Source organism: Cetorhinus maximus, chromosome 14 (assembly GCF_964194155.1).
Source record: "Cetorhinus maximus chromosome 14, sCetMax3.hap1.1, whole genome shotgun sequence".
Lineage (NCBI taxonomy): Eukaryota > Metazoa > Chordata > Chondrichthyes > Lamniformes > Cetorhinidae > Cetorhinus > Cetorhinus maximus.
Window position 1 is genome coordinate 7,185,726 of NC_135892.1, and position 14,733 is coordinate 7,200,458.

The window sequence follows — 14,733 nt, forward strand, 5'->3', positions numbered from 1 at the left end:
CATATCTAGATTCCAAATCAAAGCGGGGTTTTAAAAAAATAGTATTTATGCTACTGACTGCTTACCATTTCTTCTCAAATATTCATCATCCTCAAACGTTAAATCTACACATGTTGAATAGCACAGTATTCTGAGGCATGTGCTGTATTAAGTACCAAAGATAAGCTTTACTTCTACTAGCTGTAGGCTAGTACAAGCATCATAAAGTGTTACCAAATCATAATGGAATTCTTATGGCAAGATTATAGCTGTACTATTTAAAAATTGCCTTTGAAACATTAATCTTAGTAGGATCTACAAACATTACCTGTTTAAAAGATGGTTACACTATTTCATCCAGTCTTTTTATAGAATGTGTCTGTCCAACAAAATAAATTATTAACTCTCTAATACTCATTACTCACCTGGGAAATGATGCATGCTCTTCCCTTACAGTAAAAGCCGCACACTGTATGAACTCTGCAAAAGTTCTGGTTGAATAACGCTTATCCTGAAAAGTCAGTTTTACATCATAGCAGCTATTCTGCAACATAGGATAGTGAAGGGCTTAAAAAGAGAATTTACATAAATGCTGAACTATAAAAATGTCTGCATTTCAGAACAGCATGTATGCTTTTACACAATCTGATAACTTCAAAATTGACATTCATCCAAAACTGCAGACATTAGCAACTGACAGACAAAACAAGCCACATCCTCCTGCTTTACCATCTGACTGCAAATCACTCAGGATAGACTACAGGATACAGATTCCAGTCAGCCAGGCATTCTGGTTAGAATGCTTCTGTCAGCATTTGGTCTTTACAGCTGTTTCTAAGAGCTACTTAGACATAGATGCAAATATCTTCTCGGAATTAAACAGTAGTGAACAGTTCCAAGCCAATATAGAAGATAATAAATCATTATCAACTGTCAAGGTCTTCAAGCCAACAGAATGGAAGATAGACCACTTGAATCCAGAATGTACTAAGGTATCTTAGCATACAACACGAAAGCACTGTGACTGACAGAACAGCAGTCTGGTTTCCTCTTGAGACACGATATCATTTTATCACTAATTCTAGATGCTTGGCATTGCACCTGCTGCAGTCAGTAACTGAGCACTAGCTACATGGAGAGCTAATTGTGCTCAGATTTCACTGTGCTACAGTTAGTGCTGATGTAATGTTATTTATTAAAGTCTTTGGGATTATTCTGCACAATGAGTTCTTTTGTTATGTCTGCCAGTTTATCTAAATGCCTTAGGTTATCGATGAATGAATATAGTATATGAGCACTGGACCAAAAAAAATGTAACCACCAGCTGTTTACAACTTCAAATGGATTAAAATGGTATGTGCATATTAGAAGCATGTAATAATTTACTCAAGAACTCTTTAAATAGCCATCTCAATGAGCATTTTGCTTAGCTTCTCAAGATAGGAAGTATAGTGTATTTCCTTGTCACCAATATTTAACAATTATGCAGAAAATAACCCTTCCAGCACTAATGCAGAAAGCAACGGCCTATTGAAATTTCAATTTCAACACAAAATCTTGCCTTGGAACCGTACTGTGCTGACTTGTCAGTAACATTGATGACTATGTCGATATTGAATTTCAAGTTCTAAGAGCTACACAAAGGCCAAGTGATACAGTGTGACACCCTATACACAGTTAACTGCCACAATACGTTTTAAAAAATTAAAATTTGCTTACAATAAAAAGAGATTTGCATTTCTACAGCACTTTTCACAACCTCAAGCCACCCCACAGTGATCTACAGCCAATGAAGTATTCTTTCATGGGATCTGAGCGTTGCTGGCAATATCAGCATTTGTTGCCCATCTCACATTGCCCTTGCGAAGATTGTGGTGAGCCACCTTCTTGAACTGCTGCAGTCCATCTGGCGTAAGCACACCCACATTCCTGTTAGGGTGGGAGTTTCAGGATTTTGACCCAGCAACAGTGAACATAGCTACAAGTCAAGACAGTATGTAGTGTCTTGGGGTGGTGGGGGGAGGGGGGGGGAGAGAGAGAGAGAGAGAGAAAGAGAGAGAGCTTGTGGCGTTCCCATGTGAATGCTGCCCTTGTCCTTCTGGGTGGTAGTGGTCGCAGGTTTGGAAGGTGCTGTCAAAGGTGCCTTGTCGAGTTGCTGCAGTGCATTTGTAGATGGTACACACTGCTGCCACTGTGTGTTGGTGGTGAAAGGAGTGAATGTTTATGATGCTGGATGGGATGCTGATCAAGCTACTTTGTCCTGGATGGTGTCAAGTTTCTTCAGTGTTGTGATTAGGAAACGCAGCAACCAATTTGTACACAGCAAGCTCCCACAAATAGTAATGTGAGAATGACAAGATAATCCTTTTTTTGACATTGGTTGAGGGATAAATATTGGCTAATTCACTGGGGCTTAATCCCCTGATCACCTTCGAAGCAGTGCCATGGGATCTTTTACATCAACCTGAAAGGGCAAATGAGGTTTAACACCTCATTCGAAAGACCGCAGTTCCAACAGTGCACCATGCTTTCAGTACTGCATTGGAGTGTCAGCCTAGATGGTTTTTTACTCATGTCCTGGGGTGGGACTTGAATTCAGAGTCTTCTGACTAGAGGCCTTCTGCTCAGTAAACCAATTAATGTTCCTATCATACTTTTCAAACACCAATTAAATTTCTAGCTCTGTTAGTGTATGTGTTTCAAACATATACCACTCCATTTGGTAAGGTTTAATTTATGGAAATTACATGCACATCTGGAAGACCATTTCTGCATTTTGAGCTTCATGAACTCAAATCAAGTTCAAAGAATGTAGACAACAGGCTCCATGATGCTAGTTGTAAAATCTTGCAGTGAGCACTTAAGGTTAACTTGGCTCAACTGATAGCACTTCATCCCCCTGAATCAAACTAGCACAACCTTAGTACCCTCTTCAACCATGAGATGTGCCTCCAATACCATGTCTTTAACATTACAAAGATGGCCTATTTGCGCTTTTATAATAGCTCCCATTTCCATTTCTACCTCAACTTGTCTGGCATTCATGCTTTTTCCATCTCCACACTCAAGTATCCCAGTGTTCTCTCGACCAGAATCCATTTCTCCAACCTCCATAAACTTCAACACATCCAAAATTCTGATGCCCATATCCAATCCAACACCAAGTCCCATGCAACCATGCCTACAATGATTTCCAGTCCCCCAGCATCTCAAATTTATAATCCTCATCTTATTGGTTAAATTCTTCATGACCCTAATTCTCCTGATTCTTCTAACCTCCTTCAGGCCTGCAACAACCCCTGAAGCTCTCCATCCTTAACTCCTGTGTACACCCTCCTCCATTTGCCTGACTATTGGCTGACAGCTCTTCAGTCACAAAGGACACACACTCTGTAATCCCCTTCCTGAATCATTCTGCACCTCAGCTATTAAAGCTTCCTTAAAGTTCACGTCTGGTCACTCCCTCCCAATATCTCCATTTGGCTCGGCATCCTTGCCCCGCTATGAGCACCTGGAGACAATTTTTCCTTCCATTTCCTCAATGTTGAGAGATTGAGAAGTGTTGATGTCTAAAGGGACCTGGGTGTCCTTGTTCACGAGTCAATGAAAGCCAACATACAGTTGCAGCAAGCAATCAGGAAGGCAAATGATATGCTGGTGTTTATTGCAAGAGGATTTGAGGAGCTAAGATGTCTTGCTGAAATTGTACAGAGCCTTGATGAGACTGCACCTGGAATATTACGTACAGTTTTGGTCTCCTTACTTAAGGAAAGGTATACGTGCCATAGAGGGAGTGCAACAACGGTTCGCCAGACTGATTCCTGGGATGCTGGGATTGTCCTAGGAGGAGAGATTTAGGAAACTGGGCCTGTATTAGAAGAATAATAGATGGTCTCACTGAAAGATACAAAATTCTTGCAGGACTGATAGAACCATGGAAACGTTACGGTGCAGAGAGACCATTCAGTCCATTGTGTCTGCACTGGTCAGAGAGAGAGAAAAGAAACTAGCCGTTCATTTTAATCTCACTTTCCAGCACCTGGTCCGTAGCCTTGCATGTTACAGCACTTCAGATGCGGATCCAGGTAACTCTTAAATGAGTTGAGCCTTTCAGCCTCAACCACCAACTTAGATGGTGAATTCCAGATGCCCAACACCCTCTGGGTGAAAACGTTTTTCCTCATTTCCCCTCTAATGCTTCTTCCAATCATCTTAAATCTATGCCCCCTCGTAATTGACCCCTCAGCTAGGGGAAACAAGTCTTTCCAGTCTACCCTATCTAGGCCTCTCATGATTTTATACACCTCAGGTCACCCCTTAGCCTCTTCTGTTCTAAGGAAATCAGCCCTAGCCTATCCAATCTCTCCTCATAGCTGCAATTTTCAAGTCCTGGAAACATTCTTGTAAATCTCCTCTGCACTCTCTCTAGAGCAATTATGTCTTTTCTGTAATGTGGTGACCAAACTGCAAACAAAATTCCAGCTGTGGCCTAACCAGCGTTTTGTACGGCTCCATCACTACGTCCCTGCTTTTTTATTCAATACCTTGCCCAAAAAAGGGAAGCATTCCATAGGGTAGATGTAGGAAGGATGTTGTCCTTGGTTGTGGCGGGGGGGGGTGCCTAGAACTAGGGGACATAGTCTCAGAATAAAGGGGTAGGCCATGTAGGACTGAGATGAGAGAGAAATTTCTTCACTCAGGGGTGATGAATCTTTGGAATTCTCTATCCCAGAGGGGCTGTGGGGGCCTAGTGTACAAATGCAAGTTGCAGTTCTTATAAACAAAAGGCAAAAACCCCCCAATCCATCACTTATCCATTGCACATGCAGGCTCACTGAACAGCTTATCCAAACTAAGGCATGCATAACTCAACTTACAAAAGTGGACTACAAATTACAAATATCAAAATGCTTTGCATACTGTCAAAATACATGCAAGTAATTTTAGGATATTTGCTCATTGCACCAGACACCAATCCAACGGATTTAAAATTCCAAGTGCTGTATCTTGTTATCTTGATAAATGCAGATCCATACAATGCACTACCCCACACACAGCATTTTAACCTTCAGTGCTCAAATCCCCTCTTCATACACAGCAACAGTGAACGTGCCAGTCTCACAGAAAGCTTTCATACTCTTGCTGAGGTTTTATGAATATCTCATTCTGCCAGGAAAGTGCAGCTACTCAGTCAGTCATTTATTAGCTCTTAAGATTTGTTTCAAATAGCAGGCTTGTACCTTAATCAGTTACTGGCTCACTGACATCAATTAAAATGGAAGCCAACAGCTTCAGGTCAGCAAAAAGATCTTGTTTTTGAGGATTGATGCCAGCTGACAACTTAGGCATGACAGAGTACATAGATAGATATGGAACTTGTGGTTCATCAATTAACATGGATGAATCTCCAAATTTAACAAAATGAATTGGAACAGTATATTATTATGTTTAAGTACATTTGAAGGATTCCCCTTTGCCTTGCTGAGCAATCAGCCAGAGGGGTAACAACACTGCTATTTGGTTCACCAAGTCAGCATCTTTGAACTGAGCTCACAACAACTCCCTCAGCCTGCTGACTCCCCGGAGACATTAAAGTATCTGCTAATCTACTAGGAAGGCGAAAGACATGGAATGCAGCACAGTAGCAGTAACATAAATGTGGAAAAGAGCCAGCTGGATTATCAGAAGCAATAATTACATTTCCTTTTCACTTTGGACCTCTGAGCTAACTTTAGGCCTAGTTTCCCATCGTGTCTTATTAGAATCTTGAACACAGAAATGTGGCTTATTTCAAAACAGAGACAATGTGGTCAGGAGACTTCCAAAACACAAGAGATTGCACTTCAAATACCATACACTAAGACTGGTGACTACCTCCCTGGGTTAAAGATGGTCTTATTGCCAGTAATATTTATATGGATGTCAGTATGAGTTGAGGTCCAGCCTGACCATCAAGACTCAAAGTTCGGTATCTCAGAGCTATTAACTGAGAAAAAACAGAATAGCCGCTACCTTCCAGAAATGTGTTCATCGATCACTGGGGCAAAGTCCCTCCCCCCGTCCCAAGCAGAAAGATGGAATACAGAATCAACTGCAATAACGTTCAAAGTTGCATTAGATTCATGTAATTCATGACATCGGCACACCTGTATGGCAAAATGATAACCTATTTGTTAAGTTTGTCAGGAATAAACGAAGGCATAAGATTGTACAGCTCTATCAGTTTCTAAAAGGGCTAACCATTTAAAGTGTCATCTTTTAGGTGAAAAACACTTATTTGCATATAATAAACATTCTATTCCATCATCAAATTGTATTACTTTATTTGGCATATAATGAAAAAGTAAAGACATTTGCTTTGGCTTTGCTTGTGGTTGTGATTACCAAGTCCGAGAAAACAATTCCAAAATTCAAGTTTTTACTTGCATACAGCAATGAATATTTTGACAAAAACTTACTCAAAGGCATGTATTGGTAAACAGTTTCAGAACTCAATAAAAGAGCTACATATTAACAAACATGCATCACAGTATTGTACCTCCAACCACGTGTCAATATGTTTTTCAATCTGTTACCAGGACACTAAGGCATGACAGAAATTTCAATACCTTGCTATCTTTGCAGCATTATGAATATGTATTCAAACTCACACTGAAACTAATTAAATGCAAGACTTCAATCATTCGGGACATTCAGTCTTAAGAGGAAAGAGAAGCGTATCAGATCTCTCCAGCAAAGTAGCCAAAGCAATTGAGCACTTTACTTGCTACAAGAATGTCATGAGAGCCCAACAACTTCCCACAGCTCAAACTCACATGCCTCTGGGAATTTCATTAGTTCCTGGCTCAATTGTCAAATGATTTCAACATGAGGCAAGGAAGAGACTTATGAAGAGACAGCATTGAATACAAAATTGTAGAAGTTTTAACTGCTGATTGAGATTTTCTTAAATTTTAGTTTGCAAATGTGTATTTTAGTGACATGTTGGCATTGCCTACTGGAGCACAAACATGCAATGTTATGTTAATTCCCCGATCAGCAAGATCATTACTGATGGGCAAGACCATATAGCACATTCAATTCAGACCACAGTGCCCCGCATTGCAATATTAAATTGTTTCTTAAAAGGTTTGCGATATTGGCCTCGATAGTAATGACTCCATGATGGACACGAGAGCACAGTTAAAAGCTTAAATACAGGGAACCCATCCCCAAGAGGCTGTGCATGCGTCCAGTGCTTTTATTGCAGTGGACACTGAGGTGTCTGAGTGTTCTGTCATGGAGGATTAATATATTTTACTTGGGTTCCCAGTGTCCAATTGGGAGGCCAATTTATAATTCACTGCTTGCACAGCATTCCCAGGGCTCAGGAAATCCAGCAGTGAAAGGGTGATGGGAGCTGCCAGATTCCCATGGCAAGTGCCTTTTACAGGTCTCTGTGGGCCCAAAGACTGTTAACCCCACCACCCCCCAGAACCGCTCCCACACTGCCGGCTTCTCTCTCCCCGCCATGACAACTGATTTTGCCCATGGTGGCCCATATCTTTCCCCTAAACACTCCACTCCACATGATCGCTTCCCATCCTCCTGATTCCCTGGGAATTGAACCCAGCTGCGACCTCCTTCCACTGGTTTTCCCTCCCATCCACTAGTTAGTCTTTCAATTTGGCTGAGAAATGGATCCAAAAAAAAAAGTTCCTACCGTTAAATTCTGCAGAACTTCCATTTCCACAACTTTGCTGGGCTCCTCTGCCACTTCTGGCCTCTCTTGTGACCTCCAGCCTCCCCATAACTATTGGGACTGATATAGTGTGTTCCAGATGTCAACGGCTAATGCAATTGACTACTCCACACAGCGCAAAGCAAAATATCTGCAGTTTCTGAACTGACTCAACAAAAAAAAAGCCATGATTCTAATTTGCAGCTTGGAGGCCACTCAAGAATGCACAGCAGTTGCACTTTGTAGCCCTAAAGGGATATGCACAAACCTACCTTTTAACAGCAGCATAATGCATTACAATATAAATTGTATAAATGTTTCCGTACTTATTAAACAGTGCATGAGCAGGAAGTCATAAGCCAATAGAAATGTTTTAGTTGAATATATTTTTGCAAGATCATGTTGGACTTTTGCTGTAGTGTGTTTTGTACCATATGATGTTCAATAAGATCTCCTCCTAAAAGTGCAGTTTCCTCTCTTTCAACCATCTCCCCACCCTACCCCCCCATAAATGCTTAAAACTTCAAAAAAGTGGAGAATATACAGCAATTGAGAGAATATTGAAATATTCTAGAATATTAGAAATAAATGTAACAAAAATTAAACTTAGTAAACCATCTCTTAGTTAATAAAAACAGAAAGCGCTGGAAAACTCAGCAGGTCTGACAGTATCTGTGGAGGGAGAAATAGAGTTAACGTTGAGTCCAATATGACTCTTTTTCAAAATTACCTTTTACTTACTGTTATAAGCTACAAGCTACTTAATCCAGTATTCAAAGCAATTACTAACTCTAGCCCCGAGTGTGAAAGGTATGTGTTGAATTTAACTGTAGCTAATATCACTTGAGAGCAATTAGATCCACAGTAATTTAATCCAGAGCAAATCAATTTGTCTATGTGTGGTTAAAACTAAACCATAGAGCAATGGCTGATTTACAAGATTTATAAATTCTGAAAGTATGCCAACATTACAATCCATATTCTTCAAAACTATAGCTGAAACCTCCACTGAAATACATTGAGTAGCACAACAGAATTCCGTCAGTTCTTTTGTACAATCACAAGTAGAAAATATGAAGGAATGTGGGACTGACAATTGCATGTGTTTTCTGCCAATTTTTCCTCTGCCCTTTCAAAGAGGTTGACTGGGATGTGGTTCCAGAGATGTCAGTTGCCTCAAAATACTTCACCAATCTCCACATGCAATGAGTCTTTGACTGCCCAGGGCATTACAACTGAGGCTGATCTTGAACCCATCCAACTTTCACACAGGCGTGCTTCCTACATAAGTCCTTGAGTAACAATCAAAAGCCCTTGGCCGATTTCTCCCTCCCTAATCGGCAGGTGCTGAGGCTAATTTAGTAACCCCACCAACACTCTTCTAAGATCAGGTAACTCACCACAGAGCAGGAACTGAATTCGTAATTTTTTAAGTTGATGGCTCAGATACTCACTGTAAACTCCAGACTTCAAGTTTTGCTTGCATTGTCTGAAGGGGGAGAATTCTGTCCAGGGAAATTAGAAAACCAATGTCCTTTCTCTTTGAGGTAGAAGCTGTAAACTTTAGTACTTAAATCAATGGAAAACTAACTTTCTACACTGGTATCTTTTTGGTAACTAGCTAACTTTTCTCTTTAATTGGGCCTAGCACTATCACATATTGTACATACTGGAGCTCAAAGGTTTGATGATTGCTGATTCTTTGCTTTGGATGAATGATGGTCATGGTGTACCTCGTGATATTTAAAACAAGATGGGGGCTCTTCAATGACTAGATGAAGCAATTACCAGTTTCTACAAAAGTATCAAAGCACCCATTTTAATGTATTATATAATACTGTAAACATTAGAACATAGGGCTTAAGAGCAGGACTAGGCCGTCTGGCCCTTTGAACCTGCTCTACCATTCAATAAGGTCATGGCTGATCTAGTTGTCCTCTCAACTCCACTTTCCTGTCTGCTCCCCATAACCCTTGACTTACCTGTTTACCAAAAGTCTGTCTAACTCTGCCTCGAATAAAGTCAATGACCCAGCCTCCACTGCTCTCTGAGGAAGAGAATTCCACATACTAACAAGTCTCAGAGAAAAAAATTCTCATCTGTCTTAAAAGGGAGACCTCTTATGCTTAAACTATGTCCCCTAGTTCTAGTCTCCCCCACAGGTGGAAACATCCTCCCAGTATCTACCCTATCAAGCCCCCTCAGGATCTTATATGTTCCAATGAGATCCCCTCTCATTCTAAACTATGAGCGTGGCTCAAGAAACCGGAGTTATATGTTGGTTAATTGTACATTTCTTGATATGAAGCACGTCAGAAAAACAACAATTATCTGCTATGACAGGGTTAAAGCCTGCTTCTGTTGACAACAGCACTGCAACAAAATGAAAACCAAATTATGTGCAAGTATGTCTGCTAGGTCAACTCATCTTTCCCAAGCTGACTAACAGCTCCTTACGGTCAGTGCTGAATAAGGCAGGGCTGAAGGCTTGTTAACAACACTATTTTGCTATTTATGGCAGGTTTAAATTCTAGTCACTGCTGGCAGCAAGAATGGCTCTGACTACAAGATGCAAGAAAATTCTACCCAAGGAGCCTAATCCTACCATTGACAATTAAGAACTGTGGAAGCACATCTCAGTTTAATGAACAGGAAACTAACATTTATAACAAGAAAGTACTATGGACATGTGCGTATTAACTATTAAACACAATCCAGATTTCTACGCTATATAGTTGACCTTGGTTATAAATGAGTTATTATCTGCTAGCAATGACAATTTTTCAAATGCACAGCTGGCTCCAAGATGACTCAGGCCAGCAATCACAACTGTGTGAAAGCCATCATCAGTGACAGTTGTATCAGCAGCCTTATTCTTCCACTCGGTGAATTATGCCTGCAATAAGCAATAAACGACTTATTTTAAAAGCTGTGGGTGAAGAAATAATTCAGATACAAATTAGAGGCTGCAGATTATATCAAAATCCTGTAATCACCTTCCAATAATTCACTTTTTATTAAATGTTTGTTTTTTCAACATGTGCAGCACAGTCAAACTGGGAATAACATCTGTTTCACATGTAAAGTCCTTGGAAAGGATTTCAAACTCTGCACGCAAAAACAAAATTTAATGCTAAGAGGAGAATGTAAAGTCTCTCAAATGTTATGATCATTGACAAATGACGAATGCTTCTCAGTGACTTTTAAAATGGGTTTGGAAGAAAGGAGACATTCTATTGCAGTCCCGAGCACTTAAAACATCCATGTTTAAAATGGGCATTCACTTATGTAAGCCAAAAAATGATATCCATTGCCCATTTGCATTACTGACGTTAGTGCAATATTGAGGGGGTGCTGCACTGTCAGAAGTGCCGACTCACAGATGAGATTTTAAACCCAGACTCTGCCTGCTCTTTCAGGTAGACGTAAAAGATCCAGAGATCAATTTTGAAGAAGAGCGGGGGAGTTATCGCCAGTGTCCTGGCCAATATTTGTCTCATTCAAAATCACTAAACAGGTTATCTAGGTCATTATAACATTGATGCTTGTGGGAACTTGCTGTGCGCAAATCAGTTGCCAAGTTTCCTACATAACAACAATGAGTACAATTCAAAAGTATTTAATTGGCTGTAAAATGATTTGGCTGTCCTGAGGTCATGAAAGGTGCTATACAAATGCAAGTTTTTCTTTTCATTCAATTACCTTTTGTGTACGTCAGCCCTTCTTATCCCCTTCAAGTGGTATGGGGCTACAGTTTGCACTAAGCACTGACTACTGTTTAAACAAAGATAGTTGCATTTCCTGCAGTCTTGGTTAGTGTATTCAATACTAATGTACAGTATTCTTGCTGATTACTGTAATTGAATTACCATGTTATATCAGTCAATGTGTATAGAGGAAAAATTGTGTTCACACAAAAGTGCCTGCTATAAGCCGTGGGGACTGTCCACAATTTTATGTTATTTCCAGCTGACACCACCCCCAAAAGAAATTTGGCAGAGACGGTACAGGCCAGGAGGAGGAATTGGTGAAACCTGACTAAAACAACAGGCAAACTAAGCAATACAGAAGGCAAATGTATAAGCAGATTAAGGAGGCTTTCAGCACATCCAGAATATGCAAAGAGCAAAAGTGGACTGGGAGAAACTATTAGTCGTTAATGCCAGTTACAATAAAACATACTAAGTAGCAACAGCTGTATTTATAGTACAGACTTCAGTATTAGTGGTACAATTAAGCTACTTATGTATCAGTTTAATGAGATACTAGATCTGCTGGCTCCTGAGGGTTTTACATAGCCAACAGCAACTCCAAAATAAAAACTGTTAGATTTGCCAAGGTTGGCAGTCAGGAAGGCCCATTTTTACTGGGTCTTTTTAGCCAGCAATCTTATTGAGTCTAGCAATTTTAATTTGAGGCTGCTTGCTATGTCAACCTCTCATATGGGGTGCCAACAGCTCAGCATTCCATTAATGCCAATATAAAAGCAAATTTTAAATCAAGGACACTAGTTTTAAAAATACCAGCAGATCCATCAGGGTTGGTAAACAGACTAAAATGATTTAAATTTCATATCATTAAAATGTTTTTTTTAAAAAACTGATGGACTGTTGTGTATTCTCAGTGTCTTCCATTTTTACTGCAGTTTTGATACACTGCATTGTAATATGCTAAACAGTACAAACAAAAACCTTGAGTGTCCTGCACTGGTCTTAGTGTTATCGCAGTCCGTTACCTCTCAAGATTGCTCCTGAATTCACAGCCGCTGAGGAGCTCAGTAGCATGTTTCACATGGCAGCAATATTTAACATCCCAATGTAGATTGGAAGTGTTAAACTGAATGATCCAACCCTGGAGCAGTTGGCCATCCGAATTCCAACTGGGTTACAGCCTTGTCTGAAAATATGTTACACATCCAACAGACTGACTCTAATTACTGTTAACTACATCGAGTCAACAGGCCTTGTAAGCATCAGACTTTCTGCAAAGTACGGTTGCAATATTAAAAATTGCTTTTGAACGCATTTCCAATAAAGGTACTCAGATTTTAACAGATAATCAAATTTCATTGCACGTATGACATAAGTGCCAGCAGAACCAGTGACAATGGGCACGTTTTATATTGGTTTAACTTAGTCAAGCCACATGTTAAGCAAAATATATATTTTTTAAAAATCAAGTGGATCGTTGGTCTGCAAATGTACAGAATGCTTAAGGATAACTTCTACCATTTGTAGAAGCATATTGCTAAAAACAAATCTATACACTTAGGGAGTTGAATTTTCATTCTTCATGTGTTTCGATCCAGCCGTTAAGATGAAATATGAACCCACAAATAATGGTCGCAGGACCCAGAGTGCAATTCTGAAGGAGGCAGCTAATTAAATGGCAGCCTGTGAAAGGTCCATTAAATCAACGACAGTGCATAGTCTCCCAATTCTGGGAGGCCAATAGGAGGCCTTCCAGCAGTCGAAGAAGTTGTTGGTAGGGCGAGTGTAAGGGCTTGCCACAATCAGGTAAGTAAGGCCAAGAATTAAGGGCTAGAGCCTTCAGAGATCAGGGGGAAAGCTGCTCATAGTAACGGGCACAAATAGATGGGAGCCACCAGCTCCAAATGTCTGCCCACCTTGCCGTTAGAAGGCCACCGTAGTTTCATACGTATTAGAAACAGGAGTAGACCACAAGGCTCCTCGAGCTTGCTCCACCATTCAAGAAGATCATGGCTGATCTGACTGTAACCTCAACTCCACATTCCCACCTACCCACGATAACCTTTTACCTCCTTGCTTATCAAGAATCTATCTACCTCTGCCTTAAAAGTGTTCAAAGGCTCTGCGCTCCTACCACCTTTTGAGGAAGAGTTCCAAAGGCTTGCAACCCTCAGAGAAAAAATTTCTCCTCATCTCAGCCTTAAATGGGTGACCCCTTATTTTTAAACAGTGACCCCTAGTTCTAAATTCTCCCACATAAGTAAACATCCTCTCCACATCCACCCTGTCAAGACGCCTCAGGATCTTACATGCTTCAATTAAGTCATCTCTTACTCTTCTAAACTCAAGCAGATACAAACCTAGGTTGTCCAACTTTTCTTCATAAGACAACCCGCCCATTCCAGTTATTAGTCTTGTAAACCTCTGAATTGCTTCCAATGCATTTACATCCTTCCTTATATAAGGAGGCCAATACTGTACACAGTACTCCAGGTGTTGCCTGTATAACTGAAGCATAACCTCTCTACTTTTTTATTCAATTCCCCTGGCAATAAATGATAATGTTCAATAGCTTTCCTAATTACTTGCTGTAACTGTATACCAGCCTTTGTGATTCATGCACTAGGACATCCAGATCCCTCTGAATCTCAGAGCTCCATAATCTCTCACCATTTAGATAATATGCTTCTTTTTTATTCTTCTTGCCAAAATGGACAATTTCACATTTGCCCACATTATACTACATTTGACAGATCTTTGCCCACTCACTTAACCTATCTATATCCCTTTGTAACAAAAACAGAAAATGCTGGAAAAACTCAGCAGGTCCGACAACATCTGTGGAGAGAGAAACAGAGTTGATGTTTTGAGTCCGTATGATCCTTCTTCAGATTTCCAACATCTGCAGTATTTTGATTTTCTATCCCTGTGTAGCCTCTTTACCTCCTCTTCAGAACTTACTTTCCTACCCATTCTTTGTGTCATCAGTAAATTTGGCGACCATACCTTCGGTCCCTTCATCCAATTCATTTACATAAATTGTAAAAAGTTGAGATCCCAGCCCTGTCCCTGTGGCCAACCAGATAAAGACACATTTATGCCTACTCCATTTCCTGTTAGCTAGCCAATCTTCTATCCATGCCAATATGTTGCCCCTAGGCCTTGAGCCTTTGTTTTCCACAATAATCTTTGATTCGGCACCTTATCAAATACTTTCTGGCAATCGAAGTACAGTACATCCACCAGTTCCTCTTTAGCAACAGCATATGTTATTTCATCAAATAACTCCAATAAGTCAGTTAAACATGATTTCCCTTTCACAAA

The 14,733-nt window shown here is 40.2% G+C and overlaps 2 protein-coding genes across 2 annotated transcripts in view; one reads left to right on the plus strand and one right to left on the minus strand.

Annotated features, from left to right (window-relative positions):
* Nucleotides 1-14,733, minus strand: part of pak5 (p21 protein (Cdc42/Rac)-activated kinase 5) — a 193,199-nt gene that overhangs the window by 127,517 nt on the left and 50,949 nt on the right. The gene's annotated exons all lie outside the window — the stretch shown is intronic.
* LOC144690017 (D-beta-hydroxybutyrate dehydrogenase, mitochondrial-like) overlaps nt 585-14,733 on the plus strand; it is a 105,554-nt gene continuing 91,405 nt past the window's right edge. Inside the window, exon 1 of the mRNA XM_078557549.1 lies at nt 585-971. Coding sequence (XP_078413675.1) covers nt 585-971 — 387 coding nt within the window. The remainder of the gene's footprint in view (nt 972-14,733) is intronic.